Below are 26842 nucleotides of genomic sequence, written 5' to 3' on the forward strand. Positions count from 1 at the left end.
ACTTAGCCGGGCATGGTGGTGCACCTGTAATCCCAAGCTACTCAGGAGGCTGAGGCAGGAGAATTGCTCGAACCCTGGAGGTGGAGGTTGTAGTGAGCTGAGATCGCACCATTGCACTCCAGCCTGGGCAACAGAGGGAGACTCTGTCTCAAAAAAAAAAAAAAGGGCATTTAGATTTTTTAAAAAAGTTCTTCATTGGGCTTTCTGTATCGTGCAGTTTTTCTGTAATGAACATGTATTAGGTCCCTAATTAAAAAAAAGTTTTTCTTCTTCTTCTTCTTTTTTTTTTTTTTAAAGAGAACATCTGAATGATGTATTTGGAAAAAAACATTTCCCAAGAATATGGAGAAAGGGAATTGAACATAGTTCCCAGTGTAAGAGTGGAATGAACATGTGGCCCTGTGGGCCTAGTCCCAGTTTGTTAATCTTGTAAGCAGAGCTGCTGGCGGCTGCTCTCAGTCCGCTAATCGGGCTCTTTCTCTGTCACGTGGACAGGAGACTGCTCACAGGGTTGCAGTTGGCTGCTGCCCTGCGTTGACAGCCGGTTCTAATTGTGCAGAGCTACATAGTGCTAGGGCTGGAGAAGGAAGGTTTTGGGAAATTTGCATCATCTTCCTGACCCTAAGTCTGCATGTTTTCCAAGCAGATGTTAGCTTGAGGATTTGATGAAACAGTAGTGACTGTAAATGAGTTGTTATTCTATAGAAACTAGTATGACCTGAAAGCTGAGAAAGATGAATTGCTTCTGCTTATTCAGTGAGTATATACATGTGTATACTGACTTCACTGGAGGCACCATTTTTCCACAGTGATCCTTTCCCCCTCTTGTGGTTTGTCTAGCCGGGGGTTCTGGGGCCTTGGGAGGCCCTCATGTTCATTTCTTCCACGGCCCGCCCTGCCTCCTCCCTTTCTCCACACACACAGCCCTTAACGGGTATTTATTTCAAATTACCAAAGTGAGTTGCGCTCACATAAGAAAATGCAAATATCCTGTGCACTTACCAAACTTGATTCTAGTATAGTAGAAGGTGCTTAAAGGGTTTGGGCCCTCTCTGCCATGCTCTCCCTCATGGCATCAGGGCAATACAGCCTACCAAACCCTCCATGTGAGGGTTTGGGGAGCCACCTCTGCCCAGTCCCTACATTGTTTTCCCATCCCACGCAGAAAAAAAAATTCCACTCTACCTTCCCTTAAGGCTGGGACCTGGCCTCCCACCCCTGTCCTGTCTCACTGTTTCTTCTCCCACTCCTTCCCAGGCTCCTTCTGCTCCAGCCATGGGCTACCTTGCTGTTCTGATATCCCATGGTGCTCCTGAATCAGGGTCTTGACCCGTGCACTTCACTTCCTTCTGCCTGGGACCCTCCTCCCCTAGATACCTACAGAGCGTGCTCCTTCACCTCATTCCTGTCTCTACTCCATGCCAGCTTGTCAGACAGGCCTGCTGAGACATCCCCTCCAAATATTCCTACCTTCATCCTCATTCATGCTTTTTCACAGGAGTTATCATCTGACTTATTATGATTTCTTTAGAAATCTCTCTTCTCCTGTAAAAGGTAAGCACCATGAAAGTAAGAGCATGTTTGTTTGTTCACTGCTGCGTTGCCTAAAACATACTTTAATTTTGATGAATAAATGAATGTAGATGTGCTTTATAAACTGCCAATCACTGTTGTCTCTTCCTTTTTCTCTTCCTTCCTCCTTTATCCTTTCGTATCAACCCTTTCCCTTCTTCAAACACCATCATCATCATAATCATCATCATCACCACCACCACCATCATCATCCAAGAAAGAACTAAAGATACCTCAGTCCACTGGCAGCTCCCAGAAGGCTTGGACCTAGGCAGTGTCTATTAGGACTGCAACCTTGGGAAATAAAGCAGGAAAGTCCAGTTGTCCTTTGTGGCCTTGAGTTGTGGTAATTTATGTTCCTGTCTGTCCCTGCTTTGAGCAGACACCAATTTCAAGACCTGGTCTGACTCACTGTGGAACCTTTCTATCACAGTCCTGGCACTTAGATGGCTCTCTCTTCTTCCTTTCCCACTTGCGCTTAATCCCTTTATTCCTCCTCCTCCCTTCTTTTCTTCCATTTTTCTTCCTCTTTCCTCGCTTCCTTGTTCTTTTTGTCTTTCTCTCCTTCCTGTTTTTCTTTCATGTTTCACTGCAGCTGGTCTTGTTCCAGGGAGGGCTTGGGACAGTGCCTCACAGTGAGTTCCCCTCCAGCCATGAGCTTTTCTGACTCCCTCAGTGCTAACGCTCCCTCCTTCTGCTACCAGGGGACCTGCATGCACTTGATTCTAGCTTTAACAGCTCTCCTGTAGGACAGGTGTGTTTCCCTAAGGTCCAGCTGGTCATGATTTTCACATGATTACTCCATCAAAAAGTACAGAAACAGGGCTGGGCGCGGTGGCTCACGTCTGTAATCCCAGCACTTTGGGAGGCCAAGGTGGGTGGATCATCTGACGTCAGGATTTAGAGACTAGCCTGGCCAACATGGCAAAACCCTGTCTCTACTAAAAATACAAAAATTAGCCAGGCATGGTGGCGGGTGCCTGTAATCCCAGCTACTCGGGAAGCTGAGGCAGAAGAATTGCTTGAACCTGGGAGGCGGAGGTTGCAGTAAGCTGAGATTGCACCACTGCCCTCCAGCCTGGGTGACAGTGAGACTCTGTCTCAAAAAAAAAAAAAAAAAAAAAAGGACAGAAGCACCTAGTGGTCATGTGAAAACTGTGTGTTACTTATAAATGTTGACACTGATAGATTATAAGCAGGTTATGACTTTATAAAAATTAGGCATATTTTAGAGTATTTACTCAACTTCAAATTTTAATTTTTACAAGGTTTACAATGTGTAATATGTCATCTACTAAAAATTATTTTTTCCAAGTAATCTTGTACATGATAAATAGTACAGGAAAGCTTATGAAGAAAAACCTTCACCTCAGTCCCCTCCCCAAAGGTACACTCTTTAAACTGTTTTTTCTACTGGTTACTTTTGGAATTTTATTTGGCACACCAAAGCCTGAATTTCTTGTTTCACCAGCTTTGTGTGGTATCTTGTGACCGCTCACTTCCTATGCTTTCCCTCCAGTTCTCCACTGCCCACCTTCTGTTGATTACACTTTTACATTGCCTAATTAATGAGCTTCACCAAACTCATCACACTTTTCCTTAGGTGGACTCTTAAAGTTGAAAACCATCAAACAACACTTACTATTACGGCTACGTAACTGTTACACATAGTCAAGCCAAGTACTATGCCAGGATTGTGTTTCATTCCCTAGTAACCCTGGGCCATTCAAAAGAGAATATGCCTCACAAGACCTGTAGATTTTCTTTTCTTTTAATCCACTGATTGCTTGATACTGGGTATGTATTATATTTTGATTCGTGTTATATTTTTAATTGCTTTTATATTTCCCCAGAGGCTTCCCTTCAGCAGCCCTTTGTCCTGGTCCAGTGTGAACTAGTTGTTTTCCAGTCTTTTGCGCAGTTGTTTTTATAGGACCTTCCTTTGCAATGCTCTATGGTTGGACTCTTTCCTTTTTTTTTCCTTCGTCATATTTATTGAGGTTTAATTACATCCGGTAAAAATCACCCATTTTAGTAAACAGTTTGGTGATTGTGAAGAATGAGTGTTCTCATGTGGAGATCTTGTCTATCAACCCCAAGAGTTCTGTGTGCCCCTTTGTAGCCAGTTTGCCTCCTGTTCCCAGTCCTTGGCAACCAAGGATCTGATTCCTGTCTGTGTCATGTTTACCTTTTCCAGAATGTCATGTAAGTCAAATCATAATACTTTCTTGTGTGGTTTCTTCCACTTGGTATAAAACTGTTGACATTCGTGTACGCTGTTGTATGTGTCACTCTGTCGTTCCTGTTTTTATTGCTGAGTAGTATTGGATTATATGGCTGTACCATGATTTGTTCATCCCCTCACCAGCTGGTGGAAATCCGGGTTGTTTCTAGTCTGGGGAAATAGAGAATGAAGTTGCCATAAACATGCACATACAAGTTTTTTGTGGACATATATTGGTATTGGGTAAATACCTACCCAATGGGATTGCTGGGCCTACCAGTGGGATTGCTGGGGCAGTTGATAAGTGTGTGCCTAACTTGATGGGAAACTGCCCACCTGCTTTCCTAAATGGCTGTTCTGATCCTCCATAGCACCTGGTATTGTCACTTATGTGTGCTTTTTGCGATGATTGAACTAAATGTGGTGTCCATTGTCATTTAGTTTGCATTTCCCTACTGACTAATGACATAGAGCACCTTCCCCTGTATTTACTTGCCATCTGCGCATCCTCCTGGTAAAGTGTATGAATAAATCTTTTGTTTACTTTTTTTTTTTTTTTTTTTTTTGAGACAGTCTTCGTTCTGTCATCCAGGCTGGAGTGTAGTGGTATGATCATGGCTCACTGCAGCCTTGAACTCCTGGGCTCAAGCAATCCTCCTGCCTCAGCCTCCTGAGTAGCTAGGACTGCAGGCAAGCACCACCATGCCTGGCTAAGTGTTTTTGTTTTTTTGTTTGTTTGTTTGTTTTTTCCTAATTTTCTGTAGAGACAGGGTTGCACTATATTGCAGGCTGGTTTCAAACTCTTGGGCTCAAGCAGTCCTCCTGCCTCTGCCTCCCAAAGTGCTGGGATTACAGATGTGGTTTACTTTTTAAAAAACATTGGTGTATTAGGGTTCTCTAGAGAGACAGAACTAATTTTGTATATATATAGGATATATATACAAAAGGGAGTTTATTATTAACTCACACGATCACAAGGTCCCACAATAGGCTGTCTGCAAGTTGAGGAGCAAGGAGACCCAGTCCGAGTCCCAAAACTGAAGAACTTGGAGTTCGATGTTTGAGGGCAGGAAGCATCCAGCACGGGAGAAAGATGCAGCCTGGGAGGCTAGGCCAGTGTAGTCTTTTCACATTTTTCTGCCTGCTTTATATTCTAGCCACATTGGCAGCTGATTAGATGGTGCCCACCCAGATTAAGGGTGAGTCTGCCTTTCCCAGCCCACTGACTCAAATGTTAATCTCCTTTGGCAACACCCTCACAGACACACCCAGGATCAATACTTTGCATCCTTCAATCCAATCAAGTTGACACAGTATTAACCATCACAATTGGGTTGTTTGACTTCTATTGTTGTAACAGTTCTTTATATTTTTTATACAAGTCTCTTTTCTATCAGTTATTTGTTTTACAAAATGTTTTTTCAGTCTGTTGCATTCCATTTTCTTGACAGTGTCGAAGTACATTAGAGGGGTTTTTTTCTAAGTTTTTGTCTCTTTTTCTTCCAAAGTCATTGTCATTTATTACCTTGGTTTTCCTTCCGTTCTGTTGGCTTAACTAATATGCCTGGTGGCGTGTAGGTGTTGTGACTTTTTTCCCCTGGCTTTTCTCCTGAGGGGAGTCTGCCTGGGAGAGCCAAGTGGCCTGGGCAAGACACAGCAGGTTGCCCGCACTGCAGGATGACAAGGTGGGGACTGGCATGCAGGGTGCAGTTTTCTAACTGTCAGCAAAAGGAGGCGACCTTTATTCTGTGGGTTCCAGCATGGAAGTCTTTAATTCTCCCATCCCACTTTTTGCCTGGGGGTGGATGCTAGCAGGCAGCGGGTGGGGGTGCTGGCTGAGGCAGTGTCCAGTACACTGACCTTTCATTTGTCCTCTGCTTATTGTTCCTTAATAACTCTGAGCCAGGAGCCTCTCTGAGGTCCCCCAAGGCAGCCTGACTTCACCACCTCTGTAGCCCCTTCCTGGCATAGTCTAGCTTGAGACTTTCTGTTTTCATTTAATCAGAATCTGTGCTGATCTCCAGTAATGTGTTGAAATCTCTCATTTGACAAGGGTAGTGGTGCCCTCCACTCCATTCTCATTCCTAGTTTAGGTTTATCTTTTACTTCTGTGCTTTGTCAGAGGGGTCTTGGGAGTGATGTTAGGCAAATGTGTATGTCGGGTGTCATTTGAACATGCAACCCATTTTGAACTTAATATGGCACCAATTGTAGGTGGTTTTGGGTTTGTCACAGACACAGGTGATGGGATCAGCATCTCCCTTTTGAAACTTGTTTTTAATCATGGACTAACTTCATTGTTCTCTCACATATTTGATTCATGGTCTCATTAAGAGTTATAGAAAAATGATATTTGATTGTGTTTACAGTGAAATATATACAAATACAAGCATTTGTATTTTGTTAATAACTATTAGGATCTGCTGGAACTGCACATTTTACTGAGGGGAGAACTAGTGGTACTGGATGTGACCCCCACCCACCAGTGGTTGAGGCTTCCCTGAAACAGACCAGATGAGTATTCTCCCCAATTAGCATATCCATAAACTATGGCACATTTGCTGCCTAAAAGAACCAAGAAGCTTCTTTGCTTCCCTTAGCCTGCTTTGTAGTCTCAGATTGTTCTGAGTTCTGACTTTTCTGACACCATGTAGAGCGTGGGCTCTGGAATCAGACTGAGGTTTGAATCCCAGTTCCAGCACTTACTAGCCATGTGACCTTAGACATGTGGCAATCTCTCTGAGCCTCATAGTCTCATCCATCAATTGGTACCTATCTCATTGTCTTGTTTGTGGATTCAGTAAGTTGCAGCATGTAAGTCCCCTAGCCCAGAGTCTAGCAGGCCATTTTAACACTCAGTAAACACTGATTCTATATATCCCTAAGTCTCTGCCCCTGGAGGAGCTCCCTGTGTATCTGTAGACATTTAAACTCTGGATTCTACTATCCCTTTTGTCTTTTAAGCCCTGCCTGTGTTGCCAGAGGCACTGTGCCCCATTCTGGCCATGGCAGCCCAATTCCTGTACTGGCCCTGACTCAGGCGTGGTGCTCTCAGAAGCCTGCCCAGATTCTGCTTTGGTCTATTCCTTCATGTTACCCAGTTCTCCTCTAGGCTGCAAGCCTGCCGGAGCCCTGGCTGAGGCCTGCAGCTCTGTTCTGGCTGTGGTGAGGATGGGCTCCCATGACTTCTACCATCCACTACCTGTGTGGTCTGGACAAATTAATTTACCTGCTTGTTACGTATTATTTCATTTAGAAATTGGAGGTCAGAGCAGTTGTATCCACTGTGAGGGTTCTGTGAGGATAAAATGAGATGGTCCCTCTGGAGTGTGTAGCACAGTTCCTGGCACAATGTAGGTGCTCAATAAATCTTGCTGGTGCTTCCCTCTGGCTGGGCCTTGGCTCTCATCCTGGCACCACTGGAGTCCTAGTGTCCAGGGACTGCTGTCCTGTCTGCCTCCTCCTTCTGATTCCAGGGGCTCTCCTGGCCTGGGTTTTCAGCCCCTGCACCCACTGCTCAGCGCTGCCTTTCCCTGTGAGCATTATTTAATTTAATAAGCACATTAAAAATATTACAATGTATCATTTTTTTCTAAGTACTTTGCAAATATAGGCCTATTTAATTCCTATAACTACCTTACAAAGGAGGTGCTATTATTAATGCCGTTTTTCAGATGCAGAAAGTCAGGCACTGAGAGTTTAAGTGACTTGTCCAGGGTCACACAGCCAGGGAATCAGCCCTGGTCCATGTAAGTCCTTAACTACTATATGCTGTGGCCTCTCTTTTGTGACCCTTGTGCCCTCAGAGCTCACTCCTGAGACCAGAGCCAGCCCCTCTGCCAGATCCCAGGTGGGTAGCTTTCATGGAATTCTGTTACTCCTGCTTGGGCCTCTAGACCCCCCCGACTTCCACACAAGGAAGGTGTGGGCATCGTGCACCTTTGCTACTGCCTCAGCAGTCAGTATATGTGGTCTCCCGGGGGAACTATAGATAGAGAAGAATTTAGACTTCTTTGTGGGTGACAAGGCATGGAAGTCCCTGAAGGACACGCCAGCCACTCTCTATTATTTGCTCATCTCCTTAGCCCATTCTTAACTCTTGTCACAAGAGTCTAGGCCCTGAATGCCTTACTCCCCAGTCACACCCACTCTGGTCAGGTCCCCAAAACTGGCACTGTCTCCCTGACTGCCTTAGTACTGGGTCACCTATCTCCTAGGGTGTTTTAGAACTCCTTTGGTTAGGTGTGTAATTGTCCCACCAGTTCTTCTGAAGATGATTTATAAAAGCAAATCTGGCAGGTCTTTCCTGTTGTTTTTTTTTTTCCTTCCTGTGAGAGGGTAGGATGGGAAGAGTGGGAGAAACATGGAGGGAGGAGGAAGAAGAAAGCCATTGAGCACAGTGGTGATGTGCTGTTGGCTGGTACCAGCCTGGCAGTGGTCCTGAGGTCTGTTGTAGTGACTCGCCCTTGAGGCAATGCGTTTTCCATGTGGACACGTTTGATGAACATGATTTGGAGATGACTGCAGTGAGAGTTAGGCACACGTGGAAGGGCCGTGTGCTGACGCCAGCTTCCTATGGCCCGATGGCCTAGATGCTGTGGGGGTCTTCAGAGAGGACTTGTCACCACTCCCCAGTCTCCTTTCCCAAGGCCTTACCTGATGGACTCCAGACACGGTCAGGGTTGGGCCTTTCTCAGCCCACCTCAAGGCATCTGACTCCCAGACCCCTAAGCACAAAACTGGCAGCTAGTGGAGTAAGCCTCATGGTGGGGTGGCCCAGAGCAGCTTTGCAGGGGCAGCTGAAACCAGTGTTGATTCTTGCTTTCACCTAGGAATGTTTACAGGTGGGAGTATTAAGACTAAGTTGTTTTTGCACAGTTAGGGATTATTTCCACAGTGTCTGTGATAAACATTCTTCTTTGTCAGAGTGAATGTCTAAATGAATTTTATGTTGTTATGTGTTTTCTATTTAAGGCAGCTGGTCAGGTACCCCTTTGGTTCTGGGCCCACTGATTTTGAGTTGTCTGTGGGATGCCAAAGAAGGTATGGCCAGGAGGTACCTGGCTATCCTGGACGGGAGCTCAGGAGAGAAGCTTGGGCTGGACACAGACATGTAGTTGAAGCCACAACAGTCAGTATATGTGATCTTCTAGGGAGAAATATAGAAGAATGTAGAAGATGACCTTGGACAAGTTGAGGTGGAGATTGTGTCAGAAAAGAAAAGAGCAGCCGGAAAAATAAGACTAAGAGTGAGGGGCCGGAAAGGTGAGGAGACAACAGGAGAACACAGTGTGCAAAGGCAAGGCAGAGGACAACAGATATGGTGGAGGCCAAGAGCGGCCAGTGAAGGGGCACTGATTTCCTAGTTGGGAAGTTGTCTTAGGAGAAGGAACAGTTACAGGGGAACAGGGAGCAGGGAAGGCAGGTAGGAGAGGGGAGTGAGTTTAAGTCATTCTCTTGCAAGGGAGAAGAGTGAGCAGGAGCTGGAGGGGACAGGGTCTGGGAGAGGTGTTTTTTATTGTTATTAATATTAATGGGAGAAACTTAATGCATGTCAAAATGCTAGCAGGAAGGATAAATTGGAGAGGAAGACGTGGAAGGTACAGGGATGACAGAGGGCATCAGAGTAAGGTCTCTGAGAAGGCAGAGGGGTAGGATGGGGGCAGGAAGAGAGCGAAAGAAGCCCGTCTTTCATTAAAGCCAGAAGGAGGGAGAGGATGCGAGGACATTTAAGTTTGGTGACAGGAAGTTTTCTTCTCATAGCATCTGTTTTTCCCTGATGAGCATGAGGAACACCCTGGTGACAGGAGGAAGGTCTCAGCAGCACCTGGCAAAGGACTGCACAGGCTCTTAGCCCCCTCACATCCAGTCAGCTCAGCCACGAAGTCAGGGCCAGGGACCGCCTGGGCAAGATGTGGGCCTCAGAGCCCATGGGAAGGGCTGTGCGACAGTCCCTGGGCAGCTCAGTGGCCCACCACAGACACAGCTACCAGGGCCGTACTGAGCTCATCCCAAACTCTTGTCTGCCTTCTAGAATCAGCCTTGTTTCCTCTGGTCAATTTTAACTAAATTACACTCAAATAGGTTCCACAATGTGGACCTTTTTTAGGCATTAGTGACTGGAAGAGTGTTGTTCTATTACTTCACGTTTTCCTAAACCCACTTAACACGGATGGAATCTCTTGTAATCCTGTAAGGCCAAACACAGAAGAGGAACTGCGCCAAAGCGGTCGGGCCCAGTACTTATTTTAGCACAGATAGAATGGTCTTACTTCTTCTGACATTGTGATAAATCTTCTGCGCTGAATTTGGGAGGTCTTCACACTGAGGAGTGCTTATGCTTCATTCATTCAACAGAGGCTGCTTGAGCATCTACTGCCAGCCAGGCCCTGTGCCCTGCATGTCACCTCCCTTGTCAGGCTCTACCTCCTTCAGTCTCCGTCACAATTCTATGGGGTTAGCTACAGCATCTTCATATTTAGTACTGAAGGAACTGATGCCGAGAGAGGTAATTTGTCTGGAGTTTCCCAGGAAATAAGTGACATGGTCTGGATTCAGAGCGAGATATTTTGGCTCAAAATCCTTTGCTTCTTCCATTTTATCAAAGTACTTCTCAAACATAATGTTTTACTCTGCTGATGTTTTAATTTTAAATGTTACATGCGTTCCAGTGCGAAAGGTTCCTTAGGAAATTGTTAAAACCCAGTAACTCCACATAGAGTTTTTGAATTAGGGTCTTAGAAATGTTCAAACCAAGTAAATTTAGGGAAGATGTATTAAGTACCAACCGGTTCCTGCCTGCATGATATCAGCAAAATGAAAGAGAAATAATAATAGATTTTGTTAATAATTCAAGACAGTAAAGAGAGAATGGTGTGGGAAAAAGAAGATTTGGTGTTCAAGCTGAGTCTGAATACTGCCTTGTTGCTTAACAGCAGCGTGCCCCTGGGAAGAGGAAGGCAGGTAACCTTTATCAAGTACCTGTCACGTGCTAGGTGCTTTCCATGTCTTAATCTCATTTAATTGTTATAATGAGCTTCACAGATAAATCTAGTATCATACCCACTTTAAGATGAAAATCTAGAAGTTCTGAGAAGATAAGCATCGTGCAGCTGGTGTATGGCCAGCCAGGATCTGACCCTGGGGTCCACACTGCTCCCTTTCTGGGTGTTGTCTGAAGTTATTACGGTGTGGAAATAAGACCACAGAGTCTGAATTAAATTCACACATGCACACGTGCGTGTGCGCGCACACACACACACACACACGACTTCTGCTATTTATTTGAAAATTCAGGAAAAATACAAAGGGAGCAATTATCAGCTAGAAATTGGGCAACAACCATGCCTCAGTCCTGAAACATCAGTTTTATGAGTTGGGTTTTATATTTGATTATAAACCCATACTTTTCCAGGACTGGCTTTGTGATTCACTGGGGAGAGAGGCCTTTGTCTTCACAAACAGACTTTAAAAGGGCAATAATAACATATATTTGCAAAGTGATTCAAGTATGTGTTTTAAAGAGAGGGAGATAGTATACATGTAACTGAGGTAGGTCAAACATACATTTGAAACCGAACATAGCCTGGGTGCAGTGGCTCATGCCTGTAATCCCAGCCCTTTGGGAGGCCGAAGCAAGAAGATCGCTTAAGGCCAGGAATTTGAGACCAGCCTGGGCAACACAGTGAGACCCTCATCTCTACAAAAATAAAAATTAAAAAAAGAAACCAAGTGCAAATATATGTCATCAGAACAAGAAGAATCATAGTAAACAGCTGTAACTTCTACAACTTAAAGAGACTCATCTCTGCTTTTGAAAAGAAGTAGAGTCACGATATTCATCCAAGAGAAAGAAATCTCTTTATTAAAATGGATGTGGCAAGAATTACATGAGATAACATAGGTGAGGTGCTCTGTCCAGCGCCTGCTGTGTGGGGAATTCTTGCTAAATGGTAGCACCAGTGAATTCTGTTGTCATTGCTGTTACTTGAGTCTAAGTTGTGAGGGTGTGAAGGACATGGCAGGCTCCAGGTTGTTTGTGTTCTCTTGTGTGGGTGACCTTAAGGACAGAAGTGAGGCACCAGGAGGAGGCGTCTCGGCCCCTGGCTGCTTCCTCTGTGTTCCTAAGTCCAGGGCATTCATCTTGTGACCAGGAGCTGCTGTTGCCTTTAGCCAGGCTCCCACCAAGCCCCTGTCTGCAGCTGATTGTCAGATCCTAAGGTGTGTTTGACAGGCGTGGCCCTTCAGATGTGACTGCTAGTGGCCAGTTTTGTCCTGGGCTGTTCCTACTGCTCCCCTCTCTGCTTTCCTAGGAGACCGCTGATCTATATCTATTGTAGCTGCTGGGCAGCTGCCTCTCACTAAAGATCTTATGAAAACTCTAGGTGAATGGCAAAAAACCAATGTTATTAGTAATACTGAGGCCTGGTAGGAATTAAAAGGCAGTCTTGTAACTTATAGGTGGAGAATTTCAGAATTTGCAACCTTTGCTACCTTTCCTCTAGTCTGTGTCAGGGCTCCACAAGGCACACGCTGAGAATGCTGGGCATTTGGATGATGGCTTCTCCTTGGTCCTTTTTTGTAGCACCAAGTAATCTCATTAGATTGCTCCTATTGTGTCCAGCTTTCATCCCTTGGCTAAGAGCCAGCCTTACTGATAAATAAAATCCAGAGAATTCCGTTCTTCAAATTATAATGCTAAACCTAGTGGAAAAAAAGAGACAAGGCCCTTGAACAAGATATTAAAGGGGACCTTTCCTTCTGCATGCTTTTGGTTATATGAGGGATTGGAGGGGCCAACTTCAGGACAGAATCTGAGGTCATACCAGAAGCTTCTCTGATTGCAGTAGGCTTGGACTGAGACTTTGCCTCACACCAGGAATGGATGATGTCATGTGGCCAGTGAAATCTGAGATTTTTTAATGGAGCCCTGGCATCACAACTATGCGGGGATGAGTTCTGCTGGTTAAAACATTTCTGTGCCCGTCAGACAATTTGCATTGTAAGAAGGGCTTCTGGTCTTAGAGAAGCTGGCAGAGTGGCAGTGGATTTCTTTTGGCACAGAAATCCTGGGAAACATGGCCAGAGTTGTGGAGAAAAGTATTCCACTTATCCTCACTTCTGGTAGTCCCAGGCTGTACCGTCACCTACAAACCCAGCCCTCCTCTCCCACCTGCTAAAGATGGGAACAGCCAAGGTGTCAGCCCTTTGCCACCTTCATGCATGCTCATGTTCCCATTTGATGCCCCTGGTGTATTTTGCATCCCAACTAGAATCACTGTTGAAATTCATTCTGTGCTTCCTAGGAACTAGCCAGCTGTGGATGGAGTAAGAAGGAGAAACACAGTCTTGCCCCTAACGTTGTGGCCTTTACCCGGAGGTTTAACCAGGTAAGCAACACCCCTTGCATGTGCCTATCCAGAGAGCAATCTGCTGCTGTCCCCTATAGGCTGCGAGCCCCCCTCAAAGCTGTCTCCCAGGCACCTGGCCCCAGATCCAGCTTCTCTTCCTGAGTCCCCTACCTTTATCCAGTTTTGTGCCATTATGGTCCATTTTCACAGAGCAGGTGGAACTGAACATACCTTTCCTATGCTTAAATCACTTCAGTGACTTCCAGTTTCACTTAAGCTAAGGTTCAAGTACTTAATACGCTTTGCAAGGTTCAGCATGGTGGATCTCGCTTCTGTCCACCCCTCCAGCCTCATCTCTTTTCCCTCCTCCTGGCCTTCCTTCTCTTACTGATATACCTTATCTCTGTCCTGTCAGGCCCCATGTGTGTGGTCTTCACAGCCCAGAATCCTTCCTCCCTGTTCAACTTCCAATCAGATCTCAGCCTGAATGTCATTTCTTCGAGGAGTCTTCCCTGAATCCCCAGCCCATATGAGGTCACATATCCCCACATTGTACCCTGTACTCCGTGTGGTCCTTTATTAATTTGTCCTCATGTTGTATAACTCTGTAGTCTCCACCTTCCTTGCCGGCCTGGGAGCCCCATGAGCATGTCTATCTTGTTCATTACTGTGTCCCCCACCACCTTGCCCAATGTCAGGCATATCATAGACCCTCATTAACTGTATATGGAACGAATAGATGAGGTGCTCAGGAAGTACTTTTTAAATTGAATTTTCTTGAATTCCTGATGGCCTGATCCCTGGTCTTGCACTACTTTAAACTGACTTGGTCCAACAAGAACCTGTGCTCCAGGTATGAAGATCTGGAATGATGATTGGAGACTTGGATCAGCTGAGGGAGGCAGGGTGTCTTATTTCTCAGCCAGACCTGCATGATCTTCAGGAGAAGGCATGCAAACCAAAGCCCCAAATTGTGCTGTTGACAGATTTCCTTCATTCTTATTTTTCTGGTTTCAAATGAGGCCAGTGGCCTAGAGGTTGTGTAGTATGTATGACTGTCCCTCTGGGTGATGGGGCCTGGATTCCCTTTGGGCCCTCTCTCCAGCTGGGCCTTCTCTCTCGGAAATGCTTGGTCTTGTGCATCACTGTTGCTCAACCCTCTCCAGGCTTCTCCAGCCTTGACCTTCCACCCCAAGTCCAGCAGGATCCTCAGAAAGGCACCAGCTTGTAGTTTGAAGATTGAGGCTGGAATTAGCATTATTATTATTTGATGAGATATAGTAGGAACCAAGAAAGACCTAGGTGCATCTGGAGTAGGGGCTGCACACTGTTTGTTTTGAAAAGAGAAGTTCCAAAGTCTTTTGCTTCTTTTTTCTTTGTTTTGAAAAATCGTCTCTTTTCAACTGAGCTTAGTCTTTAATTAAAAAAAAAAAGTGTGAGAATTTTGTCAGAGAATTCATAGTTTGCTTAACAAAACTATTTGACTGGGAGCCAACTCAGTCCCCACCTCTGACCAGCCACAGAGCTCCCAGAGGAGGGGCTGCTGGGGCTCTGATGTAATCTGCTTTGCATGTGGATGCCAGGTCAACTTGGCAAAGGCAGTGTGGCTTTTTCTGTGAACAATTGTGTTGTGTCCAGCTCAGACCAAGTGATGAAATGAGCCAGAAGCAAAGTCACATTTTTTTCAAACAGTGCTCTGGGAAATGGTCTTCCTGCTTGCCCATCAGCCAGTCAGAGAGCCAGCAGCTCCTGGACATAGCCCTGGTAGCTCTGGTTTGAAAATTGGCCAGAGGCCAGGCCTGGTCAGCCACTGGGGCTGCCTTCTTTGGGATGAACTCGCTGGCGTCCCTTCCTGGCAGAATTTTATGTGTGAGAACAAGACTCATCAGACTCCAAATAAAAGAAGGCAGGTCGCTTACCTGTCTGAGCCTCAGCTTTCTTTTCTGTAACTGAGAATAATAGTAGTGCTCTCCTTGCACTGTTGTTATGAAGAATAAATGGAATATGAAGAGCTTTAGCACAATGTCTGGCATGTAGTAAGCATCCGAATGTTTTGGGAGAAGAAAAGAGAAATGTGAATATCAGCTGATTGGGAGGAGGTTGCCAGGGGATTTGAGGCTTCTTGTGGCCAAACAGAAACCCAGTGGCTAGTGCTTGCCTGCTTCTCTGTGGGATCTGAGTCCCTTGGGATTTGCTCATAGAGTGGCTGAGATGGAAGAGTTTGGCCAAGTTCACTAAAAGTCTTTTATGAACCAGCCTATGTTACAACCCCAAGGAATACACCGTGTAGCACAGAAGTTCTCAGTCTTTTTTGGGTCTTGGGTTCTTTTGAGAATCTGACAGTATCACATATGAATGTTCCTCTAGAAAACTGCAGAGATATACAAATTTGCATTTAATTTTAGGGTGTTCACTGCCTTCCTGAAGTTTATGTGTGGACATTTATGGGTCTGCGGACAATAGACTGAGAAACTGTGTCTCAGGGAATCCAACAGGCCTGGGTGTGAGTCTTATCGCAACAACTTATTAGCTGTATGATCTTGGGTTGGCTTTTGGCCTCTCTCAGCCTCATAGTCCTCATTTATAAAACAGAAAGAATCATTTCAAGTGGTTTTTGAAGACTAAACAAGAATCATGAATATAAATGGGTTACCCCAGTACTTGACACTTAGTAAACATTCCATGTAAGCTTGAACAAAGGGGCAGAATACTGGGAGCTATGAGCTAAAAGGAAGGTTAAGACCAGACCAACAGGCTTGGGCCTAAGTGCAAGGTTGGGCTTGTATCACAAAGATGCTGAAAATTTTGGAAGAAGTGAAGAGGGAATTGGGAGAAACGTGGTTCTAGTCTAGGCTGTGCTGCTAACCTGCTTTAAGGCCTCTCCTCTCTTTGGGTCTCAGGACCTTTTTATATTCATGGAGATTGGACAGGGCCAAATGTTCCCAACTTTTCTCATGGACACATTTTATAGTTCCTAATAACTGAAACCCCAGCTCAAACTCAGGTAAGCACAAAAGAGAGCTTCATGGCTTATGTATAATAACTAAATCCAGGGAGATACTGACTTCAAATATTGCTGAATCTAGGCAGTGGGGACAGTACCATCTGAACTTGGTCTTGCTCTCTCCACCTCCAGGTTCTGCTTTCCTCTGAGCTGGTTCCCTCAGGTAGCCTCCCCCTGTGGTTGCAGGATGGCTAGCAACAATTCCAGACTTGTATCATATTCCGAGGGCAACCTCAGGAGAAAAGACCTGCTGCTTTTTCAGTAGCTCTATCTGATGCCCTGGAATTGAGACTCAGTGGCTCAGATTGCCCTGGCTTGTGGCCCTTCTCGTTTGTTAAGATATAATCACTCTGACCAGGAAGACATGAAGCTCTGATTGGCCAGGTCTTGGAAACAGGCCTTCCTATGGAGGAGAGGCGGTAGGCCTAGGCCACATGGACTGAGAATGGAGAATGTATTTCCTCAAGGAAAATCAGGGTGTTCTGGAAGGAAGAAGCTACAAATGAGGGCCAGAAAGGAAGACAGATAGTTATCATAGACCTTCTTTTCTCTTGTACTCTTCCAGTCTGCTCTGAGCTGTCTCCCCAATCCATTCTGTTGATACCTTGTCACTCTCAAGTCCTGTCTGCCCTCTGAACTCCCGTGCTCATGAGCCTAGTGACTGTTTCTGCTTCCTCTTGGCTTTAATCGAAACTATTTTAAAAACATTTATTGAGCACTAATGCTGAACTTATTGGGTCAGATAGTATGCTAAGCATTTTACCCGTGCTATCTAATTCAATTTTCACGTGCCTAATGAGATAGATATTTTACACTCACTTCATGGATAAAGAAACTGAGGCTCTGCAAAGTGAAACAACTTGCTCAAATTTACATAGCTGGCGAATTCCTCTGCTTAAGGGGCCTTCTGTTTTTTTCTGAACACTTTTCTGATAGAAACTTCTGCTTTTCCAAACCTAATTTATCACAGGGCTGGGAGACAATGTTAGCATTCTCCTGTCTTCCACATGCTATCTCTAAACAGTTACTCTTTCCTCATTGTGTAATACTCCCTTTTATATGAGGCTCATAACTCTAGTTATATTCATTTATGTGTTCAGTAGTCATTGACTGAATATGTACTAGGCTCTGTGCTTGTTCAGGGGGTCAACGATAAACAAGTTGTCACCCTTGCCATTGTCAGCACATAGTCGAGTGTAGGAGGCAAACATGATGGAGGCGATTCCAGTCCAGGGGAATTCGTGCTAGGACGGGGAAACCAGAGGAGAGGCATGTGCAGGAGCAAGGCAGGCCAGAGTGGGGTCTGTTCCTTCAATCTGCGTGAGGGATAGGAGCTGTAAACTGGCTGGGTACAAGAAAATATTAGAAGACAAAATGACAGCCCTTGGTGATTGATTGGTTATGGAGGGAAATGACAAAGAAGAGTAAAAGAGGGTCCTCTTTTGGTATTTGGGCAGTCCCATCCTTGAGACAGTGAACACAAAGGAGGAGCAGTTTTGAGAGTTGGAGATGAGTTAGGTTTGGACATGTGGGATGAAGTATGCAGGAGGTCATTGGATATTTGAGTCTGGAAGTCAAGGAAAGGTCCAGCCTGGAGATGCAAGTATTGGAGTCATCTGCATTTGAAGGGCCGGGGTCAGTGAAATCATCCAAGGAGAAACAGAGGCCCAAGTGAGTACCTGAGGATTGCTGATATTTAAGGGATGGGCAGAGGAGAGGAGGCCACACAGGAGGCAGAGAGAGAGCAGCCTGGGAGCAGAACACTCGGTGATATGGAAAGGGCAGTATCTGGAAATCAGTGTTTCAGAAATTAGGGAATGCTACAGAATGAGTCATCTAAGACAGGGCTAAAAAAGAGTCCTTTGATTTTAGCAGCAAGGGCAGTTTTGCAGGGATGTAGCAGGTTGAGTGGTAGATGTGAGGCAATGAAGAGAGCAGGTGTAAGTGATTCTTACAACACTGGCTCCAAGGGGAGCTGAGAAGGGAGTGGCTGGAGAGTGGAGGAGTCAAAGAAGTCCTGGGAGGTGGTTGCATGTTTTTTTCTTCTTTGAAGTGAGCGGAACCTTAAGGATGTGAAGGAGCCAGTGGACCTGAAAAAGTTAAAGATGAGGAAAGAGAGGAAGTACTTAATGAGGTAAAGTCTCAGAAAAGGTGGAAGAAGCGAAGACCTGGGTGCCTCTTCATTGTAAGAGATGAGTCAGCAGAAAGGAAAGGGGCAGATGTAGACCCATTTGTAGGTGCAATACAAGGAAAGTGATGGCTTTTCTTTGTCAGTGAAATGGGAGGGAAAGGGGGAAGGAGTGGGGCGAGAAGATTGATGGGTTTGGGGGAAGTTTGAAAAAAGCTGCTTCACAGGAAAGAAGAGAGAGCTGACTCTGGAAATACAGCAAGACTCTTGGGCAGTGATGGTGGCCCAGATCAAATAGAGATTGTGATTTTCTAAGTGGCCCCAGTGCATGTGGGTAGTAGATGGTTTTCTCTAGTTGCACTTCTCAGCCTAGGAGTAGGTGCGTGGAAGAGCACATGGTTAGACCCATCCCCTTAGGGGTTGGCAAAGCAGATTTTTTGGAAGGATCGAGATGCAAGGGAAGTTAAACTAGTGGCAAAGAAAAGGCTGAAGTAGGCCGGGCGTGGTGGCTCACGCCTGGATTCCCAGCACTTTGGGAGGCCAAAGCAGGTGGATCATCTGAGGTCAGGAGTTCAAGACAAGCCTGGCCTACATGGTGAAATCCCATCTCTACTACAAATACAAAAATCAGCTGGGCGTGGTGGTGCACACCTGCAGTCCAAGCTACTCGGGAGGCTGAGGCAGGAGAATCACTTGCTCTCAGGGTGGAGGTTGCAGTGAGCTGAGATCGCACCACTGCATGCCAGCCTGGGCAACAGAGCGAAATGCTGTCTCAAAAGAAAAGAAAAGGCTGAAGTGACAAATGATAGGGGATTGATCTGCTTAAGAGGAAAAGGATGCCAAGGAAAAGGGCTGCCAGGGAATCCAGGACATGGTGAGAGGAAAGATCTGACACAGTGGGGGTCAAGGAGAGAGTAAGGACTAGAATGTTTAAAGATTGTGGTCCCAGATGGAACCGAAGTTTTCTGACGTAGAGCAGGACTGGGAAATCAAGAAGAAAGAGGTGGCTGAGGTAGGGAGGTCTAGTTGCTAAAGTTGAAGTGCTCAAGGGATCCGAAGCCAGGGTCATTTGCAGTGATGTTGAAGTTGCCCAAGGAAGAAGGCAGGATTGGTATGGAGAGAAAGATAGCAATCCAGATCCTGATGGCTGTTTACTGTCTCTGCTGTGGAATCATAAACATGGAGCCTTTTCACACGGACTTCTTTCACTTAGCGACACGTAGTTAACATTCATCCATGTCTTTATATTACTTTATATGTCTTGACAGCTCTTTTCTATGTGTATATTCCATTGTATGGATTTACCATCCGTGGTTTGTTCATCCATTCACCTACTGAAGGACATCTCAGTTACTTAGTTACTTCCAGTTTTGACAACTATGAATAAAGCTGCTACAAACATTTGCGTGTGTGTGTGTGTGTGTGTGTGTGTACTAAAGTTTTCTTTCTTTTTTTTTTTCCCCTGAGGTGGAGTCTTGCTCTGTTGCCCAGGCTGGAGTGCAGTGGCACGATCTCAGATCACTGCAACCTCCGCCTCCCGGATTTAAGCGATTCTCCTACCTCAGCTTCTGGAATAGCTAGGATTACAGGTGCACGCCACCAGGTCCAGCTAATTTTTGTATTTTTAGTAGAGACGGGGTTTCACCATGTTCGCCAGTTTGGTCTCGAACTCCTGACCTCGTGATCTGCCCACCTCGGCCTCCTAAAGTGCTGGGATTCCAGACATGAGCCACTGCACCCGGCCAGATTTTCAGATCAGCTGGGTATATACCTAGGAGCACAAGCTAGATTGTGTCTGTCCCATTTTGTATTCTCATCAGCAATGAATGAGTGTGTGGCTTCAATCCTTGCCAGCAATTGATATTGTCAGCTATTTTGTGTTTTAGGCATTCTAATATGTGTGTAGTAATCTTGGTTTTCTCAGCTTTATCCAGACCACTCTTGGATAGTTACGTCTGGTTCTGGGTGCCTCACATGAGGGGTGAGGGTGGGAATTATCATACAGGAGTGGCACGTAAGTATTACAGTGACTAGAAGAGTAGGGGAAAGAAAACATGTTATACAGGGATAGGTGGAGGATCTGTGAGTGAGAAGACTCAGGGAGAAGGTCATCAAGGTTTTCAAGCAGTTGAAGAGTTCTTAATGGGGAAGCTGAATTAAACATAATCTATGGGGCCTGGTCAGTAAGTGCAGGGCCCAAGGGATGGAAATGGGGAGGCAGTTGGCCTTCTCCTAATATAAGGAAGTTTCTTAACCATGAAGGCTGAGGCAGAGACCAGACAAGGGCTTTATTATGGTAGAACACCATCCAGCTGTCAGGGCAGGGAGTAGATGGGACCTCTAAGATTCTTTCAAACTCTTGGCTTCTAAGAAAACTATGAATGGACTTAGGGGAAATTTGTGGCAAAAGTAGATTTTTCGTAAGAAATAATAGTATTCTTAAACCTGGAGTTTTCTTGTTATTTGTTTTATTCTTTGATTGTTTTTTTCATGGTTGGTTAACTGAATAAAGTTGTGTCCATAGCTATTCTGTCTTTTTTATAATTCCGCTGTGGCATTTCACAGATATCATAGTCCTCAGTAGCTAAATGCCAGTGCTAGCTATACCACTATAATAGTGTTAATAATAGCTTATGTGTATTAAAAGTTTATTAGCACCAAGACCCACTGGGGATATGCTCCGGGTGTGTTTGGCTCCTTCAGCAATTGGAAATCAATTAATGTAATCCACTGAACAATAGGTTAGGGTAGAAAAATCATATTATTATATCATTTGACCTGAAAAAGCATCTGACAAAAGTCCAGTACTCATTCATAATTAAAAAAAAAACTCAGCCAATTAGGAATAGAACAGAACTTCTTCAACTTGATAAAGAACATCTACAAAAGTCCTTCAGCCAACATCATACATAATGGTAAGACACTGAATACTTTCCCCCTAAGATTGGGAACAAGGCAAGGATGTGCTCTCTTATCCGTTCTGTATAACATCTTACTGCAAGTCCTGGATAGTGCAGTAAGACAAGAAAATAAATAAATAAAATGTATACAGATTGGAAAGGAAGAAGTAAAACGACCTTTATACATAGGTGACATGATTATCTAGTTAGAAAATTCCAAAGAAATCTCCAAAAATACTTCTGGAACTAAGAAATGAGTAAGCAGAGTTGCAGGACACAGGCTAGTATACAAAAGTCAATTGATTTCCTCTAGACCAGCAATGAGGAACTGCAATTTGAAGTTAACAAACAATACCATTTACAATATCACCAAAAAAACCATAAAACTTAGATACACCTCTAACAAAATATGTACAGGTTCTGTTAATGTGGAAACCTCAAAAACTGATAAAAGAAATCAAAGTGGAGCTAAATAAATAGAGAAATATTCCATCTTCATGTGGAATGGGGGACTCAATACTGTTAAGATGTCAGTTCTTCCCAACTTGATCAATAGATTCAGTGCAATCCCAATCAAAATCCCAGAAAGCTGTTTTACAAATATCAACACAATACTGAAAAGGAACAAAATTGGAGGACTCACTCTACCTGATTTCAGCACTTACTGTAAAGCTACAGTTACCAAGATAGCACGGTATTGGTGAAAGAATTGGCCCCATAGGTCGATGGAGCTGATAAATAGACCTACACAAATATGGTCAGCTGATCTTTGATAAAGGTACAAGGGCATTCAGTGGAGAAAGGACAAGTGGTGCTGGAAGAATTTAAATATTTGTGTGTATATGTAAAAAAAAAAATGAACCTAGACACAGACCTAAGACCTTTCCTAAAAATTAATTGAAAATGGATCATAGGCCTAAATGTAAAAGACAAAACTATAAAACTTTTAGGAGAAAACATAGAAGAAAACCTGTATGACTTTGGATTTGTTAATTAGTTATCAGATAAAACACCAAAAACACAATTCGTGAAAGAAAAAATAAGTTGGGACTTTATGAAAATTAAATTTTTTCACTCTGCAAAACACATGGTAAAGAGAATTAAAAGACTTACCACAGATTGGGAGAAAATATTTGCAAAACACATGTCTGATAAAGGACTTGTATCCAAAATATACTCTTGAAACTCAACGATAAGACAATAGCCCAATTTAAAAATGGGCAAAAGATCTGAAGAAACCTCACCAAAGAAGATATGCAGATGGCAAATAAACATATGACAAGATGCTCAACATTATTTGTCATTAGGGAAATACAAAACACTTCATACCTATTAGAATGTCTAAATAAAACAAACAAAAAATCCTGATAACACCAATTGCCGTCAAAGATCTGAAGCAACACAAACTCTTATTCATTGCTGGTGGGAATGTGAAATGAGACACTCAATCCAGCAATTGCAATCCTAGGTATTTACCTAGCTGATCTGAAAACTTACATCCACACACACAAAAAGAACACAAATGTTTATAGCAGCTTTATTCATAGTTGTTGAAAATCAGAAGTAACCAAGATATCATCCTTCATTGGATAAGGTAAATGAATAATAAACCATGGTAAATCCATACAGTGGAATAGTATTCATCCAAAAAAGAGAGAATGAGCTATCAAGTCATATAAAGACGTGGATGAATCTTTTTTTTTTTTCTTTTTTTGAGACAGTGTTTCGCTCTTGTTGCCCAGGCTGGAGTGCAGTGGCGTGATCTCAGCTCACCGTATCCTCCGCCTCCTGGGTTCAAGCGACTCTCCTGCCCCAGCCTCCTGAGTAGCTGGGATTACAGGCATACGCCACCATACCCGGCTAATTTTGTATTTTTAGTAGGGATGGGGTTTCTCCATGTTGGTCAGGCTGGTCTGGAACTCCTGACCTCAGGTGATCCGCCCGCCTCGGCCTCCCAAAGTGCTGGGATTACAGGCATGAGTCACCGTGCCTGGCCCGAATCTTTTTTTAAAAAAATAATTTCATGTTTTATTTTAGATTCAGGGTACATGTGCATGTTTGTTACATGAGTATATTGCATGATGCTGAGGTTTTGGAGTATGAATGATCTTGTCACCCAGGTAGTGAGCATAGTACCCAATAATAGGTAGTTTCTCAGCCTTTGCCACACTCTCTCTCCTTCCTCTAATAGTCCCCAGTGTCTGTTGTTCCCATCTTTATGTTATGGATGAATCTTAAGTGCATATTGCCAAGTGAAAAAAGCCAGTCTTGAAAGATTGCATATGGAGGATGCCTTTTCTCTTTTCTTCCTCCTCCTGAATCATTATTGTTGGTTTATTACAAAGCAAAGAAAATGTTCTTGCTAGAATAAATCAAGTTATCAACATGATTATACTTCTACATTTATATTTCCTTTTTTGGCATTCTGGAAAAAGTAAAGCTATAGAGATGATAAACAAATCAGTGTTTGTCAGGGCTTTGGAAAGGGGAGAGGGCCGAATAGGTGAAGCCTGGGTTTTTTTTTTTTTTTTTTTAAGGCAGTGAAACTATATGATATTGTCATGATGGATACATGACACAGTGCATTTGTGAACTTTATAGCGCTAAGAGGAAACTTTAATATATGCAAATTTTTAAAATTCAACTTGGATCAATGTAACACTTTGTTACATTTTGTTACATATAATGTTACAAAATGTTATAGCAGAATGTAACAAAAGAATCTATTATAAATGTATGAACCACCTCACTGAGGACGGGGAGAGAAAACATTGCTGACCTAAGTAAATTTGTAATAGAGTGGTGCCTATAAGGCTAAAGACAAAGGAACTGTATATAAGCACCATACTCTATTTGATAAAGTTGTTTCCCAAGGGGGATGGGTAACAATTCTGAAACCATTATCCCTGTGTACTGGAATCAAACAATGTAAGAATTGGATGAATATAAGAGAGTATAAGGAAATGGGTGGCAGATGGTGGGAACCAAGTTTCTCACTGTTGGAGTGGGAAATTACAGATAAGCTAGGTGTGAGGAGGCTAGAACGACCCATGTGGTAATGGATTACAGTTGGAGACATCAGTATGAACTCATGTTTAGCTTAATACAGATATAGATGGTTACATATAGAAATCTTTACAGATATGTATATAGGCATGGGTTAGTGTACACACACACACACATTTCTTGGTTCTGCCGGCTGAGAGTACCTAGAAACAATGATACCCCAGTAGCAGCAAGCATACTTCATACCTGTTTTGTGCTAATCTTGGTTTCTAATACTGTTATTTGATAAAAGGAACCAACGTTCCTTGGAGAAACGACTAATTTTAAGACTAAGGCAAGAAATGTAAAAGATGAGCCTGTTGCATATTGTATTGCCAGAAGATAAGGAAGTGCTCAAACTAACAAACCAAAACAATACAGGGGTTGTGTCAAAGGGATGCAGGAGCCAACTGAAAGAACTCTCAAAGGCCAAAGCTGGAACAATTTGAGCAGCATATAAATAACAGTATTGGATTGTAACCCGAAGTATAAAATAAATATCCATAAGTCTATACTGATATAAATAAATGTGGAAGAATTGACAAATCTCTCATGCAGAAGAATTTCAAATAATCTATGTAGATTAGACCTCAAGAAGGTAGAATGTAACTTCCCACTTGTTAAATATTGGCTGAGCTTAGTGACTTCCTTGCAGAGTTTGAGGTGGTAGTGTAAATCGTGTAACCAATTCCCTATCAATGGGCTTTTAAAAATTGTAGATAGTGCTTCAATGAAACCTGGTATATCTGTGTTTCTATATTTCTGTATTTTTATAAGGTAAATATTCTAGGGAGACTATATCTTAAACATCTTGAAAGATATGTTCAAGTTGTTCTTCAAAATGTTATTGATTACGATTCCTCCAAACAATGTATAAGAGTACCAATGTCTACATGCTCTTGGTACAATATATGACTCACAACATGTATTTTTATTTGCTACACAAAGAGCTTCTATTAATCAATAATAAGAAAAAAACCTGCTTGGGTGACATAGTGAGATCCCATCCATACCAAAGAAAAAAAAAAAAAAAAAGCCAGGTGTGGTGATGCATGCCTGTAGTCTCAGCTACTTGACAGGCTGAGGTGGGAGGGTACTTGAGCCCAGGAGTTTGAGGTTGGAAGGAAAGACGTCCCAGTAGAAAGATAGTTCTTCACAAGGACCTGTGCAGGCAGTTCAGAAGGCAAATAATACAAATGACCTATAAATATTTGGAACAAAAAAAGTTAACTGAAAAAAAGCAAAACAAACAAAAAACACCTGAATAGTCATGAAAGAAATGTGAAATTGAAACTGTGAAATACCATTTTTTTCCATTGAATTAGTTAAAAAAAAAAAAACAAAAACTGATAGTAACTGGTATTGGCCTGTGTATGGCAACATGGATCTGCTTCAGCTTGTTGATGGGTAAACAAATAGACCTTTTGGAGGCCACGTTTTTTTACATATACTTTTGAAAACAGGTACACATGCTTTTATTCACTCTACTTTACAGGAATTTATCTGAGGACCTTAATAAAAAGTGTACAAACATATGTATAAAGATATTCATCTCAGCATTATTACAACAAAATTAGAAATAACCTATTCAACAGTAGAGGGTTATTTAAGAAAATGATGATACTTCTCTATGATGAAATACTTGGAAGCTGCTAAAAATTGTAGAAGAATATTCACTTATAAAAATCTTGATACATAATTAATATACACCAATTTAGTTTTAAGAGACAAACATATTCTATGTAGAGAAAAAAAAGATGGCCAGGCATGGTGGCTCATGCCTGTAATCCCAGCACTTTGAGAGGCCAAGGCAGGCAGATCACCTGAGGTCAGGAGTTCGAGATCAGCCTGGCCAATACGGTGAAACCCCATCTCTACTAAAAATACAAAAATTAGCCTGGTGTGGTGGTGCATGCCTGTAATCCCAGCTACTGAGGAGGCTGAGGGAGGAGAATCGCTTGAACCCAGGTGGCGGAGGTTGCAGTGAGCGGAGATCGTGCCACTGCACTCCAGCCTCGGTGACAGAGCAAGACGCCTTCTCAAAAAAAAAAAAAAAAAAAGGAAAAAAAGACTAGATGGATGCATACCACAGTGTTTATGATGTTGGTCTATATGTGAGACTGAGATTTCTTTGTCTTTTTGTACTTATCTCTTACGTCTTACTTTTGTACTTATCTCTTATTCCTTGTTTTCTGCATCAAACTTCTGAAGTTAAAAACTTAAGTTTTGTAGTTAGAAAAGAGAATAAAATAAAAAAGTGTTTAAAACTATGCTGATTCTACCTTTGTAATGGCTTCCTTATCTCCCTCTTCTTCCCATCTCCTTCAGCATGGCCCTGGCTCAGACTTCCTCATCTCTCACTGAGACCATTGCATCAGTTTTCTAATCGGTGTCTCTATCCTTGCAAAGGATCTCATCTATCACCCTGCTCAGAAGCCTCTGAAAGTCCCTTTGTAGCATAGTGTTTTAGCTCCTTCCTCTCACCTTGTTGCACCAGTCCTCCCCTCCCCACCACACACCCAATCTGGTCTTTTTCTCCCTCCCCACCCTTATCATCACTCACAGCCCCCACCCACAGCACTCCTGCAACACCAGTGCTTTCAGCCTATCCAGCCATCC

At 43.4% G+C, this 26842-nt stretch overlaps 1 protein-coding gene across 8 annotated transcripts in view; it reads left to right on the plus strand.

Moving 5' to 3' along the window:
* The window catches only part of RALGPS1 (Ral GEF with PH domain and SH3 binding motif 1), a 306650-nt gene that overhangs the window by 102080 nt on the left and 177728 nt on the right, over positions 1-26842 (plus strand). For all 8 annotated transcript variants that reach the window (XM_054500760.2, XM_054500761.2, XM_054500765.2 and 5 more), the window contains one exon: positions 13102-13185. In XM_054500760.2, the coding sequence (XP_054356735.1) occupies positions 13102-13185 (84 nt within the window). The remainder of the gene's footprint in view (positions 1-13101; positions 13186-26842) is intronic.

This window comes from Pongo pygmaeus, chromosome 13, assembly GCF_028885625.2.
Source record: "Pongo pygmaeus isolate AG05252 chromosome 13, NHGRI_mPonPyg2-v2.0_pri, whole genome shotgun sequence".
Taxonomy (NCBI): Eukaryota; Metazoa; Chordata; class Mammalia; order Primates; family Hominidae; genus Pongo; species Pongo pygmaeus.